The 14162-nt window shown below is 38.9% G+C and overlaps 1 protein-coding gene across 1 annotated transcript in view; it reads right to left on the bottom strand.

Annotated features, from left to right (window-relative positions):
- The window catches only part of LOC126187442 (xenotropic and polytropic retrovirus receptor 1), a 112601-nt gene extending 102839 nt beyond the window's left edge, over nt 1-9762 (bottom strand). The window contains exons 1-2 of the mRNA XM_049928526.1: nt 9429-9762; nt 9150-9303 (exon numbers count right to left, since the gene is read on the bottom strand). Coding sequence (XP_049784483.1) covers nt 9150-9303; nt 9429-9497 — 223 coding nt within the window. The 5' untranslated portion in view covers nt 9498-9762. The remainder of the gene's footprint in view (nt 1-9149; nt 9304-9428) is intronic.
- Between the last annotated feature and the right edge of the window lie 4400 nt (nt 9763-14162).

Here is a 14162-nt window from a genome sequence, read left to right as displayed (position 1 = left end):
TACCTGCAACCTATCCTCCTATATAAAAGACACCAACTATTTTCTCCACCAACTCTCCACAGTTCCTGTTCCTTTACCACATGGTGCCCTGCTCATCATTATTGATGTCACCCTTATTTATACCAACATCCCTAATGCCCATGGCCTTACCACCATTGAACACTACCTTTCCCAACGCCCAACGCATTTCAAACCTACAACCTCCTTCCTGGTCATCTTAATCAACTATATTTTCACTTCACAATTACTTCACCTTTGAAGACATCAGCTACAAACAAATTCATGGTATTGTTCCGTCATCTTTCAGGCGTGCACTTTAGCGACAATTCTTCTTGCGATATTTCGGCTGGAAACCTCCCAGCCATCTTCAAGGCGAGTCGGAGACCGAGTTCATAGCGTTTGCGCGTGCCTATTTATACGGAGAGTCACATGATACAAAGCTGCTGAGGATTGAAAGCGCATGCGTCAAAGATATCAAAGTCTCCACTACTGCGCTAGTCATAGATAAGATGTATATAGCAAAGATAAACATTTAAGTGCAGAGTGCAAACAAAATAGTGCTGCTGGGAATCCACCGTGCTTGTAAATAAATAATTAATCTTTAAAAGTGGTAACATCTGTCGGAAGTGAAGATGCAGAATTTCTTTCCGAAAAAAGGTGTGAAATAAGCGGTTTCCAAGCATTGTCAAGGTTTAGCAGGTTGTTGGCCAGTTGTATTTCTACAGCTTCCTTAACAACTGAGACCCAGAAAGATGAAGCAGTAGTTAAAATCTTAACATCTTTATAATCCATGGCAGGGCCAGTAGAAATGCAATGTTCAGCAACTGCTGATTTGTTGGACTGAAGAAGACGTGTGTACTGCTGGTGTTTGACGCATCGTTCCTGTACAGTGCGCGTGGTTTGCCCTATGTAACATTTGCCACACTCACAAGGGATTTCATAAACCCCCGCCTTTCGCAAGAGCAGATCATCCTTAACGGATCCCAACAAGGCTGCAGTCTTAGCTGGTGGGCGGAATATCACATCCGCTTTATGTTTCTTCAAGATTCTAGCGATTTTAGAAGAAACATTACCCACGTATGGGAGAAAGGCTGTAGATTTCACTTCCCTTTCCACTTCCTCATCCTTTTTCTGAGATTTTTCCGCAGTTTTTATTTGCAGGGCTTTCTTAATCTGCTGTTGCGAATAGCCATTTCTCCTAAAATCTGCCTCCAGGTGTACAAGCTCATCCTGCAGGCTGTCAACATCAGACACTACATGAGCCCTGTGGACCAAAGTTTTCAGAACACTCATAATTTGCGACTGATGGTGGCAGCTAGACGCCTGCAAATATAGGTCTGTGTGTGTGTGTGTGTGCGTGCTTACAGTATACGCAATGAACCAGGGATCCATTTTCTTTCCGGTGAACCAGCACATCCAGAAACGGTTAACAGCCATTCTTCTCTCGCTCCATAGTGAACTTGATGTTTCCGTGAATGGAATTGAGATGTTCATAAAACTCTATCAGTTCCATTCACAGAAACATCAAGTTCACTATGGAGCGAGAGAAGAATGGCTGTCTACTGTTTCTGGATGTGCTGGTTCGCCGGAAAGAAAATGGATCCCTAGATCATTGCGTATACCGTAAGCCCACACACACAGACCTGTATTTGCAGGCCTCTAGCTGCCACCATCCGTCGCAAATTATGAGTGTTCTGAAAACTTTGGTCCACAGGGCTCATGTAGTGTTTGATGTTGACAGCGTGCAGGATGAGCTTGTACACCTGGAGGCAGTTTTTAGGAGAAATGGCTATTCGCAACAGCAGATTAAGAAAGCCCTGCAAATAAAAACTGCAGAAAAATCACAGGAAAAGGATGAGGAAGTGGAAAGGGAAGTGAAATCTACAGCCTTTATCCCATACATGGGTAATGTTTCTTCTAAAATCGCTAGAATCTTGAAGAAACATAAAGCGGATGTCATATTCCGCCCACCAGCTAAAACTGCAGTCTTGTTGGGATCCGTTAAGGATGATCTGCTCTTGCGAAAGGCGGGGGTTTATGAAATCCCTTGTGAGTGTGGCAAACGTTACATAGGGCAAACCACGCGCACTGTACAGGAACGATGTGTCGAACACCAGCAGTACACATCTCTTCTTCAGTCCAACAAATCAGCAGTTGCCGAACATTGCATTTCTACTGGCCCTGCCATGGATTATAAAGATGTTAAGATTTTAACTACTGCTTCATCTTTCTGGGACTCAGTTGTTAAGGAAGCTGTAGAGATACAACTAGCCGACAACCTGCTAAACCGTGACGAAGGATTTCATCTTGACAATGCTTGGAAACCGCTTATTTCACACCTTTGTTCGGAAAGAAATTCTGGATCTTCACTTCCGACAGATATTACCACTTTTAAAGATTAATTATTTATTTACAAGCACGGTGGATTCCCAGCAGCACTATTTTGTTTGCACTCTGCGCTTATATGTTTATCTTTGCTATATACATCTTATCTATGACTAGCGCAGTAGTGGCGACTTTGATATCTTTGACGCATGCGCTTTCCATCCTCAGCAGCTTTGTATCACGTGACTCTCCGTATAAACAGGCACGCGCAAACACTATGAACTCAGTCTCCGACTCACCTTGAAGATGGCTGGGAGGTTTCCAGCCGAAATATCGCAAGAATTGTCGCTGTCCCAAGTGCACACCCGAAAGATGATGGAACATTATGTCCGCCGGGAAAACTTCAGGAATCACAAATTCATGGTACGCCAATGGAGACCTGCATGGTACCATCCCAAGCCAAAATATTCTAGAGACATCTAGAAGAATCCTTCCTAACCACTCAGAATCTCTGACCCCTCACCTAGTTCTGACTGACTGATGAACTACTTAGTGATCTGGATCAAAGGTGAGGAAACCTTACCCACATTCCTTCAGAACCTCAAAACCTCCTCCCCCATTTGCTTCACCTGGTCCTTCTCAACCAGACACGCTACCTTCCTCGACGTTGACATCCACCTCAAAGATGGTTACATCAGACCCTTCTTCCATATCAAACCTACCAACCACCAATAATACCTCCCCTTTGACAGCTGCCACACATCCCATACCAAGAAGCCCTTCCATACAGCCTAGCCAACCATGGCCTTCGCATCAGTAATGGCAAGTGGTCCATATCCAAATATACCAAAGGTCTTAGTGAGGACTTCACGGATCAAAAGTACCCTCCCAACCTTGTACAGAAACAGATCTTCCATGCCTTATCTCTCCCGTCATCCACCGCCTCCCAAAAGCCCACCATTCAGCCACAAAGGAGCAATCCCCTCACGCGTCAGTACCACCCAGGACAGGAGCAACTGACTCTCATTCTCCACCAGGGTTCTGACTAGCTCTCATCATGTCATGAAATGAGGAATATCCTACCAACTATCCTTCCCACCCCTCCCACAACGGTATGCCACCACCCACCCATTGGCAGCTCATGAGGATACAATCTGCGTGTTCACAAATTTTTTGATTCAGATAAAAACAAAGTATGAAATTAATAGCATCTGCTGTACAACAGTTATGTTCATCAACATATTTATACAATTACAGCCATTGCCAAAACTAATAACAACAGTAATAATAATCACAATTTTCTGAAAAAAGAAGAAATTGATTTTGTGGATCTTTGTTGTTTTGTACATATTTAATTAAAGAATGAAATAATATTTACACTTTCACTACTCTCCATTTTGCATTTTTGTGTAAGTGGGAGTTTTTGTGCATTTTTATTTAATTTTTTTGGCCAATGTACAAGATACCTAACATGTGTATTAGTTAATGAATTAACTGCTGGGGTGAAAATTAGACATTCTTAAGTTGCCACACAAAAACTTATGCTTATTGTACACTACTTTGTTAAATGTTCACATGTAGTCATTCTTATTTGATTTCATCACTTTCTCGGTAAATGGATCTGGTCTGGCAGGCCCTAGTTCTTTCATGGCTTACTTTTTCTGATAATTTTTCTGGTAATTTTCTTTTCTGTTAGCATTTAAAACAGATTCAACAGAGCTCATGTTGACACTGCACACAAAAGCCAATTCAAGCACAGTAAACCAACAACTCCAAACACACTCCACATTTGTGGAAATGGTTAAATTCAAGTAGTACTGTATATCAACATGGCCACTTGATTACAAATATAAACGAGGCACAGAGAGCCATAAGGCCTAAAAGCACATGACTGTCAATCCCACATTTGAGTTATATCAGAGAAACCAGTGAGACAGATTTTTACGAATGTTCATATACACAGTGTGGGCCTTCAGCACAGATAAACTTGATTCACAGTAAAATCAACAGATGGCAGACACGTGAATAAATGCTACTGTCTCACAATTGGCAATGATGTGCTTTATGGTTCTCAGCACCTCAAATGGATTATTGTATGATGAAATACAATACTTAATATATTATATCTCATTCACAACCCCAGAAAATAGGTTTTCCTATCAATATAACTATAACATATATTGATGTTTGATCTAATTTCACTATATATAGAGTGAATTGGCATATCTGAGGAGTATGCTACCATCTAGCAGGATTTATGTCTAGCAAATGGGGATAAAAACCTGTTGCAGTGTGCTACCATCTGGCGGCATTCACGTAAACTTGTTATTTAGTGGAAAGGGCTAGATGTGCACACTGTGAATCATGCCTATTTTGTGTCAAAACTGTACATATCTTACCCATTAGGCAATTACGTCACACTAGTTGTGCGTGTGCCAAACCTCCTTAAAACATGCACAACTGAAGGTGTGCTCAAGACTCTGGCACCAAGCTTCACAATGTGGCACAACAAGGTAAATTTAAGGCAATGTATTTCAGACTACCTCATCTACATTACATTTAACAGCATTCAAAGAAAAATAACCAATAAATCCACTGTGTGTGTGTGTGTGTGTGTGTGTGTGTGTGTGTGTGTGTGTGTGTGTGTGTGTGTGAGAGAGAGAGAGAGAGAGAGAGAGAGAGAGAGAGAGAGCAAATTGTGTGGAAATACAAGAATATTGTACAATAGGGATCAATAAAACGTGGCAGTGCAGGTAGATGCTGACCTCACAGTAGAATAGGATGGAGCCTGCTCCATCTGGCCAATCCAATTTCCGTTTTCCTAAATCATTTCAGGCAAATGCCAGGATGCTTCCTTAATGAAGGCCACAGCTGAGCACCTCTCCATCCCCACAAGGGCATACTTATATATTCTATGTGGATGAATAATTTGAGCTATTTATTGTATTATGACGACAAATACTGTATCACTCTAAGATTATACCCAGATGATTAAATAACTTAACAGAAAAATGTCAGCAAATCCAAGAACAGAGATTATATATTTATTATAAGTACTAAATTATTATATCTGTAGATTCTTCATCTGTATGCATATGCTATGGTCGTGTCATTCTTTGCTGATACATATTTCCAGAATTCAGAAGAAATTACATAAATTGCATATTCCGATGACTCATGACTATTCCTCTTAAGGATTAAATCCTGGCTGGAGAACAGATCAGCACAGGACAGCCAACAGCTGGATTGCGTGGTGTCTTAGATGCTACCACTGACAAGGGTCGATACAACTTCAGCAACTCTTCCACATTTATGTAACAGTCTTCCTTAAACTTGTGAAAAGATGGTAACCTTTGTAGCATGAATAACGAACAGGAAGTCAGGAATGTGTATGCTGACATGGTATCACAACAGTGAGAATCAGGATTATGCAGAGCGAGCACAAACTTGAACGAATTCGACATTGATCATGGCCGGCAATGTGACTGCTTAGTAGCAAACGTCCACGTTAATACATGTATTCTGAACAAAATGTGATCTAATCTCTAATCTAATCTTGCTAAGTCTTATCATTCAATGGAGATTGGTGCTGTATTGATGGTAAACTGTCAATATAACTGAGTCAACAAGTTGAAACTATATTTTTTTATGACACAAACATTATTCTCATGTTGTCAAAAAATATCCTAAGGTTTTTCAGTCCCCATAACCACTAAGAGCATTCTTCTAATACACATATTGACAACAAAAGGTAGGAATTCCACACAGTGCCACCTGTTGTCACAATTGACACCGAAAAAACACCAACGATGAGATCCTCAAGCTGCAAATACCCACAAAATAACTGTCCAGTGTCCAGTGAGATTACTTCGAATACATGAGCTTCTACAGAAGAAATAGTTAACGACAATGGACTTAACTTTCACAAGTGTTCTTTAGGTTACCTTCAGTCACACCCTAGTAGTTCATTGTCTGTAGTTCAGTATCTAATATAAAAGTGATCTGTTACTGATACTTTTGGAAAAGCTTGTCAACTGGGGCACCTTGTACTATAACTGTAGGCCTACATTTGTGGCTGTAACCACTCAGGATCTGGAATCAAAGTACCGGCATTGTGGCTTCTGAGAGAAGTGTAAGCACATTCAAGAGAGGTGACAGTAACCCTACAGTCTTTATAGTGGCAGCAGGCTCTGCATGGAGGAGGAAAGACAATGCAGACAGCACGTGGCTGTGTGGGTGGGAGGCAACAGTCCAAGCCAGAAAGTGAGTGGAGGCCATAAAACAATCAAGCGGGTGATGCATCAATGACAGGGTGGTGCTGGCCAGTTTGCAGATGTGTTATCACTTACTAGGAACATGAAAGGGAAGCAATGCAAAGGAACACAAATTCATTACTTGATCACTTCAATTCATAGCACTCAGTAGTTAGTCCACAGTGCAGACCACTGCAAATGTCACGGTCAATTGGACAAGCGTTGGTCTCTTGGCTGATCTTGGTTCACACCAAACTCCAGTTTGGAACGAATAATTAAGAGGGCAGATGTGGAGGAGAGGGGAAAGTGTCATCCTACACTAGAATCAGTACATCCAAAAGCAATTCTCACCTTCACCGCACTGAATTACATTATGGACAAATTTTTTCCAAATCTTAACATCTCCCTGAATTCTGATTCAGGAAAATTACATCATCTTACACATCAGAATCTCGGGATTCTTATATGTGAAGTTAGAACCTAGTAACTATTTGGTTTTGTTCAAGAATAATATTAGTGTGTGTCAGTCAGTGCAACAGTAAACAAGTGCTCTGAACACATTGGCATACAACAACCTCCAGTTCTCACTAATATCAAAGGAATTCCGGAGCTATACTGCTCCCAGCTGCAGTGTGTAAGATGACAAGACTGCCAGAGAGTGATGACAGCTGTGTGCAGCAGTAAGAGTTCTAGTTTAGTGTGAAGTAAATGAGTTGGAGTGAGTCAGGCAGTCCTAAGACATAGTAAACTTTCCCAACACAAAGTAAACAGGCCATGGACAATGATTATTTCTTCTGATAACGTGGACGAAGCAATACATAGTGTTGCTTTAAAAAAAAAAAAAAGTAACTGTGTTCTAGAATAGCTACAGAAAATCAAAGTACTTATGTACAGTCAATCGACAGTCATTCATGTTTTATACAGTCAGTATGATGAACACTATGGAAATTACTACAGCTTGAGTAATGTGATTTTGTAAAAAAGCTAATCCACCAAATCACTCAACACCATTATGCTACGAGGTCATGTGATGTGTTTAATGAAAGAAAGTCTCACAAAGTAGCAGTTTGAATACGATGGTGTTAACAGCACACAATACAAATTTTAATCAAGTACACTCAAATTACAATTGTATATGTATTTTAAAGACAGCCTAAGGTAACTACACATCTTTATTATCCCATGCATCCAAAATGTACATATTAAATTTTTTACTTACGAAATACATAAGCTTTTATAAAATAGTAATAAATAAAGACTGAAGAAATTCAAAACTGGCACATGCTACATACATTCTGAGAGCACCACCATGGAAAACAAAAATCGACATCTAATAACAAAGATTTTTACTGTCTTAAATTACACGCACACTTTGGTGTGTTACACTGACTTTTACCTTATTCATGAACTGGGAGGAGGGGGAAGGGTTGTTTCATACAATGTCTAGTGTCAACAGATAATCTCATTTTGGTTCTCACTGTTAATAAAATGTTATCTCAAGTGTAATCTGATGTGCCCAACCTCAAATTATCCTTCTGCAGATTTTCACAATAGTGACAGCAAAACAAAGATGTGGGTCTCCAGCAGTGACATAGCTGTTTTCCCACATGACTCTTTATGTACCTATCAAACTGCTTTGTAACAGACTGTGGCCAAAGTTTTCGAAGATTAGTGTGAACACCATTTGCTAAAGCAATTTTAAAACACAAATAACATGCACAACAGTTTCACATTAAAAACCATTCCTGAAGCAGCAAAAAATTACAAACTACAAATTCAGAATCTAAGCATAACTAAGTCACTTACTAATCATTAACAGAATGAGGAACTCTCACTAAAATCGCTTCTTGCATACTTATAAGATTTCCCAATACACAGGCAAAATTTTAAAACATTTGCACTATAGTTGACCACTGTCAGGTAAACCCTTGTTATAGTAGTATACAACACACAGTTAAAATTTTACACAGTGAAACTGATCTGCACAATCCATCACTAATAAGTTTCTCACCATAGGAGATAGCCTGATCTTAAGAACTTGTGATCAGTTCTGTCTCTTAAGGGTGACAGCCTCTGTATATGTGGCTGTTATGTATTCACCTCAGAATAATTTTTATGGCCATAATTTGTTGTTTTGTGCTCAAACCAAACAGTTTCCATCACTGATGCACGGACCTTCTTCCAAAAAGGTGGTTAGAATATTCGAGGGGACGGTACTTTTGCCACAACAACCCATTTGCATGCCCATGGATTTTATCAGCAGAAAATTTTGTAGAAGCATAAAACATTCAGGAGTACAATGGAGGTGGCCACATAATATATTTACTCTTAGTCTGTATTGCAGTACTGATTCAGTTATTTCACATAATCTGCACCAGTATACATATCGCATTCACGCAACTGGACCTGCAACTTCTATCCAATAACTATCATCTTGTTATAAAGGAGGAGAAGAGGTGGGCAGGAGGGGAATGAAGGGCCCGCAAATACACATTTCCCAAACAAAAACAAAATGGTTCTGCATATGCAGCAACATGCAATAGTCTGCTTTTAAACAACAGTAATGCTTACCGGAATAAAAAGTGTTTATCTTCGCTAATTCTTTATCACAGTAGTGGAAAAATTGTTCATCAAATTTTGCGAAATAGCGAGATAACACCTCCGGTTCAACAAGTTCTGCTGAAGGTGCTTGCTCCACAGCAGCATAAAGCATTGCTTTCATTTCCTGCAATGCAATGAAAGGAACGGGTCACATATAAAGAGTATCGCCACTACTTGAAAGAACATGCAATCTACACCACAAATTCCATGATATGACAGTGGGGAAAAAGCAAATGGTTTACAAATTACCTCGTAATTAATATACTGTTTTCTCCACTCGGGAGTAATATGAGCACTTAAATGTTCAGTAAACTTCATTTTGCTGCCACCGTCTAACAGCTCTACATACAATACACAACCCCTAACCTACAATCTCATTAGGCCTTATTTTATTTTACACCCAACACGGGAAGCGCATGCGGAACGTAATGTGTGGAAGCGCTCATTACGACAACATGAGCCACGAAAATTGGAAATTATGTCATGACAACCTCAAAATATCACACAACACTACATCTTGCTTCCCACCAGCCCGTCAGCTTCGGGCAAAGCAGGCATTATACTACCGCCTGACATTTATTAACACCTCTCGAACCAGAGATTCTTTCATCATGATGACAACTGACACTATAGCTTCCTCAAAAAACATAAATTACTTGTTAATAACACGAACAAAAGTCATAAACAAAATATATCAGAGAGCAACAAAAAAAATCATTTAATAAATAAAAACCGAATTCTAACGGAAGAAATGCGCTCCAATCAGAGCCCCATCGTTATGAGTAATGCTAAGAGCAATTTCATATAACGAAATAGAATGAACAAAAACCTTCATTGAAACATTGCCGAGCACTAAGTGGTATGCAGTTGATATATTCCAGGAAAAAATAGTTGGAACGTCTGTATTATTAATATGTTTGTTTGCATCTCTATTATTTATTGGCAGAGTACGCTTCTGATGTAAATAGATTCTCTGGATTGCTTTACGGTCTCCTTTTCTGTTGTATATCCTAGTTGTGTCTATCATCTGGTCTCTGCGTAACGAAAACTGTTCTGTTGCACGCAACGTACTCATTCTTGGTGAAAATATTCTTTTCGAAAATTACTGCATTTTAATTTAAAATGCCCGTAAATGGGCAGTGGTGTCGTTTTTTGTTCATTTACCCATTTATGACCATTGTTCAACACGGTACGTATAACGACTTTAAAGAGATTGAAAGTGAAAAAATAAAACGAGTCTTAATGAGCTCTTTAGTGTGTGGGCATAATCGCCCTGTTCTCTTCGAGGGCAGAGGGTGGGAAAAAATTAGTAAAATTTGTTTCTGTTCTTCGGCATAGGTTGCAGACAATATCACATCTCTCTGTTTAACAGCATCAGACGCCTTTCCAGGATGTATAACTTTTCTAAAAACAGCTGTCTGGGTTTACACTTGCTAGTTGAGGCTATAATGTGCTTGTCATATTTGAATATTATGTGGGTAAGTGTCTCACAGAACAGTTTTCACTTTTTGAACGTAAAGCTGTGCTCAACCTGAAACTTAGTTTGAACACTTTTTTAAATTGTATACTCTTGCCGTCCACTGACACTTAATTGTGTGACGTAGCCAGTTACAGAGCGATCTAGAGTTTAACATGACCCTGAGTTCATCTGTAAGGGCATTGTCCTCATGAAATTAGACCCTTATCTTCCTTCACTCGCGTTTGTGGATTCTGAACAACTTAAAGAACGTAAAAACCGATGTCTTGCATTGATTTTGCATTAGCTGGTGATAATGATAGTAATTAGTCGTTTTCTTTTTTTTCTTATTGTATGCAGCAATAATGGATGAGAATCTGGATTTAGCAAATTTTTGAGAGTTAGTGAAGATTAGAAGAGAAATTTGTTAAAAACAAATATAAATCTAAGTTTTAAGATGTCTTCCATGAAGGTGTTTGTCTGGAAGCGAGTCATACATGATGAGCAGTTCAAACAAGAAGAAAATAGAAGCTTTTGCAATGTGGTGCTACAGAAAAATGTTGAGGGTAATTTCGGTAGGTCATGTAACTAATGAGGAAGTACTGAATATAATTGCGAGGAGAGAAATTTGTGGCACACTTTGACTAAAAGATAAGATAGGATGTTAGGAGACATTTTGGGACATCAAGGAATCATCAGTTTACATTGGAACTGTGTGCAGTAAAAACAGTAGAGGGTATTAAAAGACGAATCCAGTAAACAGGTTCAAATGGATGTTAGCTGCAGTAATTATTCAGGGATAAAAAGAATTTTACAAGACAGAATAGCCTAGAGAGTTCCATCAATAAATTAACTGAAAGGATCTCAGCCCACAAAACTAGCGTAATAATATGTGGAGACATGAATATTAACGTACGTGTTGAAAGTGAAACTAGTAATAACACCCTAAACTTTTTGAGCACTTAGTGTGGCATAAATGGTACACACTGCTAAGAAGAGTTCACCTTCAATTTCAGACCGTGTAAATATGGACATTCACAGGGAAAATTGTGAACTATTTATAAGAGATCTTGGCTCATTACTGTCAGATAATAAAGCTAAAGATAGGTTCATTTCGAAACCCACAGAGCTGCAGGACTACAAAAGGATTTTTTCAGGTCATAAGATATGTGCTTTTTTAGGACATTGGCAAATCAGACCTGGGATGAAGTGTATCTGGAAAGTAACCATTAATATAATCTTAACACAGCGATGCTTCCAGTCTCACTTTGAAAACAGGGCGCAAAAAGTGCAGATTGTTCACACGTCTGCTGAGGACAAAATTTTAGTAAAACATTCGTCAGACAAGAAATATATAAAAATAGGTGCTCCTCAGCGTAGTGTACTGAGTCCAGTTCTGTTCTTAATACATACAAATGACATTCCAGACATTGTAAGACAAGAAAAAGTTCTTTTCATCGAAGAAAGTAACATCATAGTCACTGGTAAAACATCAGAACTCCTATTAGAGAAAGCAAATGAAACCCTCAAGGATGTTTACAGTTCGGCAGTGTGTAATAAATTAACATTGAACATAAAGAAAACAATCACTAGGCACTTCTGTACAAATAGAGGAAGTAACTCTGTCACTTTAAGCATAGGTGGTAAATCTATAGATTGTACAGCAAGTACAAAGTTTTTAGGGATAAACATTGATTGTCAGCTAACATGGTATGACTATTAAAAAAATACTGACAAAAAGGATGTCATCAGCATGCTGTTAGTGTCAGTGTGTAACAGCCAAAGTCTCGTAGTGACCTACTACGCATACATCATACACTCAGTTCTTAAGTATGTGATCTTTTTCTGGGGATCGAAGGCATGAAACACGGACACAGCTTTTGAACTGCAGGAAAAGGTCATAAGGATAATAACTGGAAGTAGTAGTCAGGCTCATTGTAAAGACTATTTAAAAAATTAGACATCCTTACTTCACCAAGTGAATACATATACCAATCTGTGGCACATATTATGGAAAATATTGATAAATACTTAACCCATAGTTCCACTCATAATGATGGAACAAGAGCTAGTTTGGAGTTACATGTACCCAAGAAAAACAAACAAATAACTTAAAGCAATACTTTATATCATGGGAAAAAATTCTGTAATATATTGCCATAGGAAGAGCAAAAGTTTACTAAAACACATCTGTTTAAAAAGGCAGCTAAAACGTTCTTCACAAGTAATACACATTACACCAATTTCTTAGAACACGCAGAGTAGTGAATAGAAGTGAAAGGTGATACTACAGCATCTTGTCAGATTTCAGTACACAGTTACTGCTTTCACAAGGATCCCATGTCATGATGAATGATGCATGACAATAATGTCGTTGGCTTAGCTTTTCAGGTGGAATGTTGAGTGTGGAGTTTGGAATTGAAGCAAGGGACACAGCAGCATCTTCTCAGTCCAGGAGTCATCCGTTGTTGTCTTAGTGCGAGAAGCAGTGAAGAATGGAACTATGTTTTACATTGAAGTGATCAGAAGTAGTCCAGTAATCATCAGCGGTTGTCCTCTGTGTGTGAGTAGTGAAGAAGAAATCTATGATTTTTTAATGTGTCACCTTTGTGTGTAAATAAGAAACATCATATAACAGAGAATTACCAAATGAAGCAGTGAAGCTGAACTCAAATTCAGGAGCGTAGAGATACTCTCAGGCTATCCTGATTTGGGTTTTCCATGGTTTTCCCAGATAGCTAAGGCAATTTCTGGGATAGTTCCCTAAACTGTTATTTATTTCATAATGATTGACTCGTGACTTTGAGCTCATATTCTTTTTATATCACATGACTAACAGCGATGTGTTGTACCTTGACAGAATCGTGGAGATTCTTTTAGTTGGTGTATGGATATTGCATTTTAGTTAAAAGAGGGGCTACATACACGGTGATATTTAAGAGAGACCGTGCTTTTTCGAGCATTATTGGCGAGTGCCGACTTTGAGGAGTCATAGAAGCCAGACCGTAATTACGAGAAAAATTTCCTTTGCACAGTTTAAAAATACAACTATTCCCTACTTACAGGCGAATTTTCTTTGTTTTACAAACAGCTGTTTTGTTAAAAATGTTGTATGTACAATACCCTCTGTTCGCCTGATGTTGATATGTATTAACAAGACGAATAGCATAAATGCAAGCTCTTTTGTTGCCTTTCATAGGTGTTATGTTTTTATGCACATAAATCCACATAAAGCAGTAATACAACATGCCCAGTTTCCTTCCCTTTGCCTGATTATGCGCCTCGTTCTTGCCTATGCTCTGTTGCCAGACCTCTGAACAGCATACTGAGATGAGAAAAGTCATGGAACAGTGATACACACAATACAGATGGTGGTAGTAACGAGTGTGCAAGATATAAAAATGCAGAGCATTGGCCTAGGAGCTGTCATTTGTACTCAAATTATTCATGTGAAAGGTTTCCAAGATTCACAGTGTTGAAGTGTGCCGAAAATACCGAATTTCAGACATTACCTCTGACCACAGATA

This window comes from Schistocerca cancellata, chromosome 1, assembly GCF_023864275.1.
Source record: "Schistocerca cancellata isolate TAMUIC-IGC-003103 chromosome 1, iqSchCanc2.1, whole genome shotgun sequence".
NCBI lineage: Eukaryota > Metazoa > Arthropoda > Insecta > Orthoptera > Acrididae > Schistocerca > Schistocerca cancellata.
This window is presented reverse-complemented; position numbering and strand designations above follow the sequence as displayed.